The sequence below is a fragment of the Canis aureus genome, chromosome 21 (genome assembly GCF_053574225.1).
Source record: "Canis aureus isolate CA01 chromosome 21, VMU_Caureus_v.1.0, whole genome shotgun sequence".
NCBI lineage: Eukaryota > Metazoa > Chordata > Mammalia > Carnivora > Canidae > Canis > Canis aureus.
This window is the reverse complement of record NC_135631.1, coordinates 50,495,580-50,507,135: the sequence shown is the minus strand read 5'-3', so window position 1 is coordinate 50,507,135 and position 11,556 is coordinate 50,495,580. Positions and strand designations below refer to the sequence as shown.

Genomic DNA, 11,556 nt, shown 5'->3' with positions numbered 1-11,556 from the left:
AAAAAAATTTTAAAAAGTTTCTGCAGCTGGAGAAAATCTAGTTGCTTCTGGCCAAACCCTTAGCAGACTTCCCAGCACTTCTCCTGCTTGAGTGACCCTCTTGTCTCAGGAGGGGGGGCGGGGGGCACCTGGCTTCTGCAATAGGGTCTCCAGTGCGGTTTGTCTGGAGCCTTTATTGGAAGCGCTGATCTTCTGCGAAGTGACTGAGCGCGCGTGTTAGCTTCCCGGGGAGCCCTGGCCGTGCGCGTCGCTCCTCACGCGTCCACTCAGCTCTTCCGCGAGCCCGGGTGTGAGCCCGGAGTCGGGTCCCAGGGGGTCGGGGGTGGGCGGGGCTGCGACGGGCCCCCAGACTTGAGAGCGGCGGCTCGGCTGCCTCGTTGGGGTGGGGGCGCCCGGAATACGGGGTGCTTTCCCATCCTTGCCATTACCCGCCTGGGCCTCAGGCGTGGCCGCGGGGCGCGGGGCCCGGGATACTCCGCCAGGGGGAGGCACGGGGGGCGGGGATGCGCGGGGGTCCCCAGGGCCGGGCGGGGGGTGCTGCTCCGCGAGGGGGAGGCACGGGGGCAATGATGCGCCGGGTCTCCAGGACGGGGCGGGGGGGGGGGCGGCTGCTCCGCCAGGGGGAGGCACGGGAGGGGAAGGCACGGGGGCGAAGATGCGCCGGGGTCCCCAGGACGGGGCGGGGGGGCGCTGCTCCGCCAGGGGGAGACACGGGAGGGGAAGGCACGGGGGCGAAGATGCGCCGGGGTCCCCAGGACGGGGCGGGGGGGCGCTGCTCCGCCAGGGGGAGACACGGGAAGGGGAGGCACGGGGGCGGCGGTGCGCCGGGGTCCCCAGGACGGGGCGGGGGGGCGCTGCTCCGCCAGGGGGAGACACGGGAGGGGAAGGCACGGGGGCGAAGATGCGCCGGGGTCCCCAGGACGGGGCGGGGGGGCGCTGCTCCGCCAGGGGGAGACACGGGAAGGGGAGGCACGGGGGCGGCGGTGCGCCGGGGTCCCCAGGACGGGGCGGGGGGGCGCTGCTCCGCCAGGGGGAGACACGGGAGGGGAAGGCACGGGGGCGAAGATGCGCCGGGGTCCCCAGGACGGGGCGGGGGGGCGCTGCTCCGCCAGGGGGAGACACGGGAGGGGAAGGCACGGGGGCGGAGGTGCGCCGGGGTCCCCAGGACGGGGCGGGGGGACGCTGCTCCGCCAGGGGGAGACACGGGAGGGGAAGGCACGGGGGCGAAGATGCGCCGGGGTCCCCAGGACGGGGCGGGGGGGCGCTGCTCCGCCAGGGGGAGACACGGGAAGGGGAGACACGGGGGCGGAGGTGCGCCCGGGTCCCCGGGACGGGGCGGGGGGGAGGGGGAGGCACGGGGGGCGGAGGGACGCCCGGGTCCCCGGGTCCCCGGGACGGGGCGCCGCCGCCCGCCGTCTGGGCCGCTCGGCTCCTCCCGCCGCCGCCTCCGCCGCCGCCTGGCCCCTCCCCCGGCGGCCCGGCCCGGCCCGGCCCCCGCCCCCGCCCCCGCCCCCGCGAGCTAGACGTCCGGGCCGCGCCGCGCCCGCAGCCTCCGCCCCCGGCACGGTGCGCACGCCCGCGTCCCCGCGAGTCCGTCCCCGGCCCGAGTCCCCGCGAGCCCGTCCCGCGGCCGCCGCCCCGCAGACGCGACCTCAGGCCCCGCCGCCCGCCGCCCGCCGCGATGCGCCCCCCGGGGCCCGTGGGAGCCGCGCTCCTGGCGCTGCTGGCGGCGCACTTGCAGGCGAGCCCGGCGCTGGAGGAGAAGAGAGGTGAGCGCCTCCCGCCCTCCTTTCCCGCTTCCTGGAGGGCCGGCTGCGCCCCTGCCGGGGCCGTGGGAGGAGGAGCGGCCGCGGGTTCCCGGGCCGGGGCGTCCCAGGCGGCCGGACGGCAGGCTCCCTGCGCGGGGCCCGCGGGGCTGCAGCGCGCGCAACTTCCCGGGCTCGGCGGCCGCGGGGCGCCCCGCGCCTCCTCCCGGGGCCCGGCTGCGCTCGGGTGCGGGGTGCGCGCCCCCGGGGCTCGGGGCGAGCCGGGTCCCCCTCCGCGGCCGCGGACCTCCCGAGCACACCCCCCCCCCGGGTGTCGCTGCACCCCGACCTTGCCAGCCGGGGCGGGCCCTCTCCTGGGGTGCGCGCACCCTTCTGGGGGGGTCTCGCGTGTGCCTCTGCCTGTGGCTGCCGGGAGGGAGGAGGCGCGGGCTGCCCTCCTCGGCTACAAGGGGGTGCGCTGGGCTCCCCCGCGCGCGGCCCCACGGCGCTTGTCCGGCTCTCCATCCCCCTGCGCGCCGGGCTCACCGGGCTCCGCGCGCGCCCCTGACCTCCGGGACCTCCGGGACCTGCCGGCACCTGCAGCCCGTGGGGTGCGTCCCCAGGCTCCCGGCGGCGCCCGGACGCACGGAGCCCCGTCCTGCTCAGGTCCCCTCCGCTTCTCGAAATGAGGCCCACGGCACACTTTCCTTCTCAAGATCCCGAGACTTCTCTCGTGGGGGGGAATGTTCCTTTTAGCCTTTTTGAAGAATTTGACGTTGGGCCAACCGAAATATTGAAGGTGATGTTTTTTGAAAGAAGGACTGATGTCCGTGGCTCACCGGTGCCAAATGTCCAGACTGAACATGAGCGAGCCTTGGCTTCGTGACTACCGGCCATAAACCCACTTGACATGAGAAACATGCCTCCGAAGGCTTAATTACACAATTTCAAAATCAAGCAACCCGGGTTCCAAGAGTCAGGTCTGTACTTGCTGCTGATGTCATTGGCCGGCGCTGAGTGAGTTGGTTAGGGCAGCATTAATGCACAAGCCGGTGTGGTTCCCAAACTTCGCTGCGGGTTACAATCACTTGGGATCTTCAAACCAAACCAAACCAAACCAAACGAAAACTCAGGTCTGGCCCCCCACCCCCACCCCAGACATCCTGATTTCCTTGGTCTGATCTGAGACCTGGGCATCAGGATCTTCGAGAGCTCCTCTGGTGGGTCCGCTGGGCAGCCAGGTTTGGGGATCACTGGTGTAGGGGAGAGACTGCTAAGGTCTCTGGAAAGATTACCTGCTAATGTAAAGAAGCTCTTTTGGAACATCTGGAGTGTTAACAACCTTGCAAAATATAGGAAAGAGGAGGTGGAGGGTGATTTCAGTAATAGGGGATTAGTCTTTTCACCGACAGAGCTGGTGGAAAGCTCTGCATCCTCTAAGGAGTCTGAAGGGCTCCCCTTCATCTCTGCGGGGAGCCCTGGAGGCTGTGGTCCTGCTCCTGCAACAGGGTCCTCTTAGGCAGGTGGTGTCTCTCCCTCTCTGCTACAGGGCCCCCCCCTCCTTAATTTAAATTGACTCTTGGAGCACCTCCAAAGCATCACTTTGTGTGTGTGTGTGTGTGTTTTAAAAACTCCTGAAGTGTTTGCAGCTCTTTGCTCTTCCCCCTTTGAACACTGCTATTAGTGCTTGGAGATGTGTTTCCAAGAAAATGTATAAATACCGCTTAATTTGCCTGTCCTGTATTTGCTTAAAACAGAATGCTCCTGGACACGATTGTGAGGGTGGGCGAACAGATGTCATTCTGTTAGAGTAACATTACAAAACCAATTTCAAAGGATGAATTATTAAAAATATAAAAGGAGATGTTTTTACCAAAGGTGTTAAGGACCCTTAGCAAATTCAGTCGGTTTTGTTCAAGCAAATTTACTCGGTTTAGAGAGCCTTTTTTCCCTAAGATTTGGTATCTTCTGTTCTTATGGCTCTTGGTACTGTCAAGCACTGTCTTACACGTCCTTTTAATCCTTACATTAGGCATATGTGGTGAGTACGCGCTTTATTAAAAGGGGGAACTGAGGTCCAGAGAAGTAAAGCGACTTCTACATTTAGGAAGAAGCAGAGCCAGGGTTCAGACTCAGGCCTTCTCACCCGCGAGTCCTGCCTCCTCCACCTAGCTCCACTGCCCCCTGTGAGTTCTGGTTTTAGGAGAGCCAGATCGGGTGTGTGCAAACACCTAGTGGCAGGTGCTGGGAGGCGGAGGAAAGGACCAGGGAACCGGCTCCTTAGGACTGGTCTCTGTGTGAAACTTGGAACAAACATCCACCTATTGGGTGGTCTAGACTCTTGCTCCTTTACTCAGTAGTTGCTTTGCCTTCTGTGGAGGCAGCTCAGTCGCCAGAGCAGCAGTGAGCTTGGACACTGCTCGGGGGTTGTTAAGCAAGCCCCTCTCCCTTGCAAAATGGAAAGGTAAAGGTGTTGCTCCAGAAGAGAGACCCTGGGTGGTTCTCTGGGGAGTGCGGGGGGCCTGTCCCAGCTTTTCCTCTGAAGACATTCTCGATTTAGTAGGCTGTGTTGAAGAGGAGGGAATGAGAGGATTTTGAATTGTATCCCAAGTGAAGATCCACTACCCTCTTTTCTCTCAGGAGTTCAGAGGTCAGGAAGCCCAGTAGGTTGTGGCCTGGAAGCCGGGACGTCTCTTCTCGTTCCAGCTCTGTGTCAGGCTGGACGTGGCAGTTACCAGCCCCAGGCTCCTGAGTCCATCTCAGAATTCAAAGAGTATTTATTGAGTGCATAGAATGTGCTGGACATTATGAGTTAAAAGGGGTAGGGGTGATCTTAGTAGTTTCTACTAACACTTCCACTGTGTGATTCTTTAAGTCGTTAATGAAGTACAGAGGGTCCTTGATTTATGATGGTTTGACTAGAATCTTTTATTGTATGTGCGATGCATGTTAAGTAGAAACTGTACTTGGAATTTTAAATTTGGATTTTCCCCCCCAGGCTAGTGATAGGCGGTGCGGCCCTCTCCCGTGATGCTGGGTGGTGGCAGCGAGCTGCAGCTCCCAGCCAGCCCTGTGATCACCAGGGTCGACAACCCCCACACACTGACAACCATCCTGTTTTTCACTTTTAGTACGGACTTCACAAGTCATATGAGGGAGTCAACACTTCATATAAAATAGACTTTGCATTAGATGATTTTATCCCCCTGTCGGCTAACGTAGGTGTCCTGAGCACGTTGAGGGTAGGCTAGGCTCAGCTATGATGATCGGTAGGTTGGGTGGATTAAATGCATTTCAGCTTAAAATATTTTTAATTTGCCCTGGGCTTATGGGGACATAACCCCATCGCGAGTCAAGGAAGATCTGTATTAGTTAATCGCTTTTTCAATCTGCAAAGGGGCCCAACAGTCTGTGTATCTCATGTATTCACACGCGTGGAGCTCTGTTCAGCAGTTACCTGGCCGATGGCTCCAGTGGGTTTGTAACCATTATTTCTGGCTTTATATATTTAGTTGCTGAGTCCGTGATTTTTCAAAAATTCATTCTGAAGTTTGAAGAAGCCGATTGCCAAAAACCCATTGTGCTGCATGATTAGACTTGGTCCACGTGACAGCACTAACATGTTTTGAAATGTTTTTAGAGGCAGTGTCAGTAAAGATGAAGGATCCCGCCCTGTTTAAAAAGAAAATACTCCCCCACCCCCACCCCCCTTGATCTAAACTTCAGGATCAGCAGCTAGTGTCTGAACCTTTTCTGACAGGAGTGACAAGTCAACTCTGATAGGAAATTGATGATTATGGCTGTTAAGGGAAGCTGGCCCCATGCTGGTGCCCCAGGCCCTAAAATTCACGTGGGATCAGAATGTTAGCTAGGACCCACCTAGGGAAGCATTTGGCCTTTGCCCCGTGGCTTGCTGTGAAAGTTGTGTGTTTGTGTGTGTGTGATTTTGGACTCAGTACATGAAATGGGCTTATTTAAAGTCGGGTTTTACAAATATGAGAAAAGGGCAAAGTTCTAGAACGGTTCCCCCCTACATTGTTTCCACATATACGGTTTCCAAAACAGATTCTGCTTCTCCGATCTGTACAAAACTACTTTCAATTTGTTTTCTTCTGTCACTTTTGGACATTTGAAATCATCATAAGAAACATTTTTGGCCTTGGTTATTACCGGTTTATTCTTAAGCCATCAGTACATACGGGGATAGAGTATCAACCTTGTTCTCGGGGGTCATTCCAGTCGGACATCCTAGCGTCTGTCCATCCATTCCTTCTTCTTCATCTTCCTCCTAAAAGGTCGCCTTTCCTAAGACAGTTGCAACAGTTGGCTCTTTGCACAACCTCGAAGGATAGCCTGCCATCCAGCCCATGGGCATGAGATGAGCAGGTTAGTTTGAATTCAGGCAAGGATCCAAGCTTATGTCAAATAACCGGTTTGACTGAAATTTTCACTTTTTCAGAGTCACTAGGTACAGCCTCCTTCCTACACATTTAGATAGACACAGTCAATACAGTTGTCTAGAAAGTTCCCTGAGCCAGTGGGGAGCAGGAGGGGTGTTTGGGGCCAGTGAGCGGTGGGTGGTGGCTTGTTTGTTTAGCCCTGTTAGAAACTAAGTGCTGGATTTGACATTTTAAATCTCTGCAGGCCCTGAAGTATAATATCAAATGCCTGACCCTGTTGACTAAGCATCTGTGAATTGCATATGCTTAAAATAAATTTTACTCCTACCAAATTTCAGCAGCTTGCTTCAGAAAGTAGTATGTGAAAGCGAGCACTGAGGGATAGAATTTCCTTCTCTGCTCCAACTTATAGTCCATCCTGGTGGGCCAACACACCTGGCCCTGATTTAGGAGAAATAATTACATAAGTTAACCGCTGCTGTTTGTCCTTTGAGTATAAGGACACGAATAGCTGCCTGTTACGACTTAGGCTTTTATTTTCTTTGCGTTTGGGCCACAGTGAGCAGTTTGCACTGTTCCATCCACGTTCTGAGACTTAGGAATGAATCAGCGTTGGTGCTTGCCTTTTAGTCATTTAGGGCAAGAGAAATCTATAGATAACCAGCGTGAAACTATGTCACAGAACCAATGATAGAATTCTGTACACGGTGAATTCTTCTGGCTTTATTCTTTGCTTTTAGTTCCACCTGGAGAGAGGGCCAGGTATAGATGGCCCTGGGCTGCGGGCATTTCCCCTGGAGAATGCACAATAGGAAGGCATCCCACGCGTCGTGCCAGTGGTAGCAAAGGTCTGAGGAGCACTGGTGACTCAGTGTGATGGCAGAAGGGGGAGATGGGGAGGCCACACATCCTAAGAACTTGGCCATCCCCCCTCCGGGTGAGGGGAGGCTCACTGGGGAGCCCTAAGCTAGGAACTGGCAAGATGGGTTTGGGGTTTGAGAAAGATGATTCTAGCAGCCACGTGGGGAGTGAGTGCATTGCAGAGGCAACTGTGGAAATAGGGAGCCGGGTGGCTTCTGCGGGCCAAGGAGAGAGGCGGGAGGGGGAGCAGTGAGGACGCAGAACAGGTGACTCAGGCTGACCTGGAGGCAGTTCATGTGTGACCAGTACAAGATGTAGGGAGTCCCAGGAGACACACCGGGTTTGGCTTAGAAGGTCAGGATCAACACTCCAGCTGTTCACAGAGGCTGAGAAGGCTCCAGGAGGAAGGGTCACTTGGGTGGGTGGAAGTGCTCGGATGGAAAAGTCTGGAGGCCATAGAGCGAGTAAGCAGGGGGGGCTCAAATTATCATTTTAGTACATGTTTCAAATGCAGGTATTGTCTTGGGCCAGGAAATAACCCGCCCCTGTCCTGTGTCATGCTCCCTGTCTTGTCCATGTTGAGCCAGGCCGGGTCCTGGATTACCAGCTTCTTTCTTCAGCAGGTTGCCGTGACGAGCAGCTGGAGTAGCTGCAGCTCTGAGCAACTGATAAGTACGTTGGGGATCACATCTGTGTTATAATGCCACAAATCCTCCGACGGGAATCCTGCATTTCTTATTTAAGACAGCGTCACATCACTTGGTTTGTACATTAGCGGCTGAACTGGAAAGACTAGGAGGTGACTTTTTTTTTTTTAAGCAGTAGGTTTTGAACCTTGCATGTACCTTAGAATCACAGGAGAAGGATGAGAAAGAGGATGACTTGCAGCACCCTCCACCAGCTGAATAAAATCTTCTGGGGGATGGAGTGCCAGCAAACAAGTTTTTTTTTTTTTTTTTTTTAAAGACTCCTTAGGCAATCCTGATGAGTGCCCCAAGTGGTGTGTGTAGCTTGTGGCGGAGAAGATATTTCATCTTTGTTCCCAGACTCCCATTTCTTACTCATTGCCTGAGCTTCCTCAAGATCCAGGAACAGTTTTGCATTTCCTTAGTAAATCAGGCTCAAAGTTGAATTTTTTTTCTCCCTGAAGTCCTGAGAAGTCTGTTACTTCTCAGGACTCTCAGGGTGTGTGTCCCAAGACAGCAGCAGCAGTAGAACTTGGAGGCTGATAGAAACCCACATTCTGGGTTCCCCCAGCCGGCCTTCTGGATAGGGTGCTTATGGGGATGGGGCTTGGCTTACAGTCTGAGAATATGAGCCCTGTGGAAGCTTCTGATGCACACCAGTTCCAGAACCACAGACACTGCGTGCACACCGTGTGCTGGGTTCTGGAAATACGAGAGGAAGAAGGGAACTGCTTATCTTTGAAGCACACACAGGTGGAAGGGCTGAGCAGGGAGAGAGATGGAGCAACCCCGGGTAAGGCCGCATCTTACGGTAGATGAGATTTGGGATTTCAGTGGGAGCCCCCCAAAATGGGCTTCATCCTATTTCTGTGATGGGGACAGTTTCTCAGAAAGAGAACATTTAGCTGGATCTCAACAATGAGGTTTTGCCCTGCGTCCAGGCAAAGGGAAAAGAATGAGGACCTGCTGCTGCGCTTGGCGCCCTGTCCGCCAGCCCACCATCACTGGTCATTTTATGAACATGCATGTCTTACTGCAGCACATGCTAAGGTTTTAGAGTTTCCTCCTTTATTTTTCTAAACTACCGTGAGGAAACGTACAACATCAAAAGTAAAGTGCCTGAGAGGTGACACATTTTACATTTAAAAATGAAAATGGGGGCAGCCCGGGTGGCTCAGCGGTTTAGTGCCGCCTTCAGCCCAAGGCACGACCCTGGAGACCCGGGATCGAGTCCCATATCGGGCTCCCTGCATGGAGCCTGCTTCTCCCTCTGCCTGTGTCTCTGCCTCTCTCTCTCTCTTCTCTCTCTCTCTCTCTCATGAGTAAATAAGTAAAATCTTAAAAAAAGAAAAGAAAAGAAAAGAAAAGAAAAGAAAATGGCATTTTTTAAAACTTATGGCTGGTTGTGAAGAATTGAACTGAATCTGGATGATAGTCAATAGTTTTGACATTCTTCCCCAGGTGGCATGATCGGGTCCTACCACTTGTCATGAATGAGAAAAAGGATTACTTGACATCCTTTGTTTAACTTCTATTGCAGAAAACAAAGAGAGGAACAAAAGTCTTCATAATTCTAGACATGATAGATGCATGTTGAATCACACTGAGGTCAGAAAGTGTCTCTCAGATGAACTGAGCCACGGCCACTTGTGAGTTAGAAGACGCCTGTGTCCTGATTCACTGTTGAAAATTGCACAGATTCACCAGTTTATTTGCAGAGGATCATTTGGAAACAGGTAGATTTGTACCACAGGGCCCAATAGGGCTCTTAGAGATGCCAGGGGTGTTCATGCCTTTATGGAGGAGGAAATACAGAAGTGGTTCCTGGCCCCTTTACTTAGCAGTGGTTTTAAGAATATTTTTGAAGGGTTTTATTTCAAAGCCAGAAATGCCATGCCTGACAGCGTACTACTCGGTACTTGCAAGCCAGCGCATGCTGGGTGAAGCCACGATTGCCTTAGCAATTGTGTTTCCTGACACATGATATCATTATAGCTGTTTGAAAGTTCCTTTCTTTCACTCCACGTTTTGTAGAAAATTGATGCATATAATCCCTCCGATATGACAAACTGACATTTTTATGTGAAAACCTGTGCGTGTTTGAGGTTCTTTGCCCATACCCATAGATTTATCACTATTTTAGAGTCTGGAATAGAAACAAATCACTTTAATGAATCTCAAGGACAGGCATGTATGCCTGGAAAAATTCTTACTGTTGTAAAATGAGATTTCAGAAAGGTTGTCAGAAAGGATTTTTTCTTTTTTTTTTTTTTGTTTTTGTAACATCAAAAACCTGGTTTTGCTTATTTACCAGCAAACATGGAATACCTGACACATGCTGGCTTGTCTGTGTTTCCGCAGTATCTCCTAGTTCATTCTTAAATATCATCAGCCGTAGCAGATGGTTAAATTGTCCTGAGCGAGATAAATTAGACTATTTTAAGTGTGTTCTAGTACTAACTTGCAAGGTCCTTTTTTGAGAGTATATTTTAATATAGTATTAGAAATTTAAATAATGTTCATCTCTTTTCCAAGCAAAGGAAAAGAAGCCCCAATTTCACCTACTTTTGATTACGTCCAGATGAATGCCAGAAAAACGAAAGGTGGTTGTGGAAGAATTATTATGCCACCCGTTGGTTTTTAAGATACTGATTTTAAGGAGCTTTTAGCTATGATGAATTTCAGAATTTTTTTCTTGGCTTTGATTTGCTGCAAAGTTAATAGAGAGGCAGAAACCGTATCCTTATAGTTACTTCTTGATTTCTTTACCTCTGCTGGCATTTCCTGGTGCTCCAATAGTCTGTATGCATGCAGTGTATTCATAAGAATAATGTATTGCCTTAATCTGCCCTCCCTCCCTTCCTGCCTTTCCTGCTTCCTTCCTCTCTTTCTTTTTTGCAAGCTGTTATGAATATATCTTCACCTAAGAAAGAAAATTTTGATGTATGACCGTGAATGAAAAACGTTGACAAATTACCGCAAAAGTACGCTACGTAACTTTTTAAAGTTAGAATGTCAGACGTTCAATGTTCGTGATTATTTTTAATACAAATATGAATAGACATGTATCATCATTCCTTCAAAAGTTGCATTGCTAAAGGAGGTTTTCTTAGGACATGGCTTAGTGTATTTTTTCCCCTGTAATCCGTTGTTAGTGATAATAGAAAGAGAAAACAGTTTCGTGTCTACCTTTCCAGTTTCAGCTCCTGTAAAATAACTAAACTAGATGGCTTGATGACTCCTTGCAGCTGGAAACATCTATGAAATTAAAAGCAAATCTGAAAGCATGCAAGATACATATTTAAACTTGTAAATAATAAGTGTGTTGTCCCTGTGATTTAGATGCTAAAGCAGTGATGTCATCGTAATAATAACACCTTGCACTGTACAGCACTTTACAGTTTACACAATGCCTTAACATCCATCTCTCCAAGCTTCCTAACAACCCCACAGGATGGGGGTAATTATCCACATTTGGAGGTGAGGGACTCAGGCTTTCAGCCCTTCTGCAGTTTGCCCAAGCTAGTCAACATTTAGGCGTGGAGAGGTTTTCCCGCTACACAGCAGACACCTTTTCCAGACACCAGTATCACACGTCTCCAAAGCTCTCCCTCTTCCTCCTTTAAGACATCATCGCTTCTTAGCCGTTGATGCCTCCTCTCACTGGAGTCCTATTTGTGAATCGAGAGACTAACATAAAAAATACTCAAATTTTTTGTTGCACTCCTATTACTTATACCCAACGTCCTTCACAATTTTGGTACATTCTGCTCCGATTTTGTTCTTCCCCACTTTTTTTCTCGTTATGAAGTTTTGTTTTGTTTTTTTTTAGAGGTAGGTGTCTTTATATATGCATCGTAATTG

The 11,556-nt window shown here is 52.1% G+C and overlaps 1 protein-coding gene across 1 annotated transcript in view; it reads left to right on the top strand.

The window, feature by feature from the left end:
• Positions 1-1,612: 1,612 nt before the first annotated feature.
• The window catches only part of EGFR (epidermal growth factor receptor), a 197,695-nt gene continuing 187,751 nt past the window's right edge, over positions 1,613-11,556 (top strand). Inside the window, exon 1 of the mRNA XM_077864150.1 lies at positions 1,613-1,769. Within this exon, the coding sequence (XP_077720276.1) occupies positions 1,682-1,769 (88 nt within the window). The 5' untranslated portion in view covers positions 1,613-1,681. The remainder of the gene's footprint in view (positions 1,770-11,556) is intronic.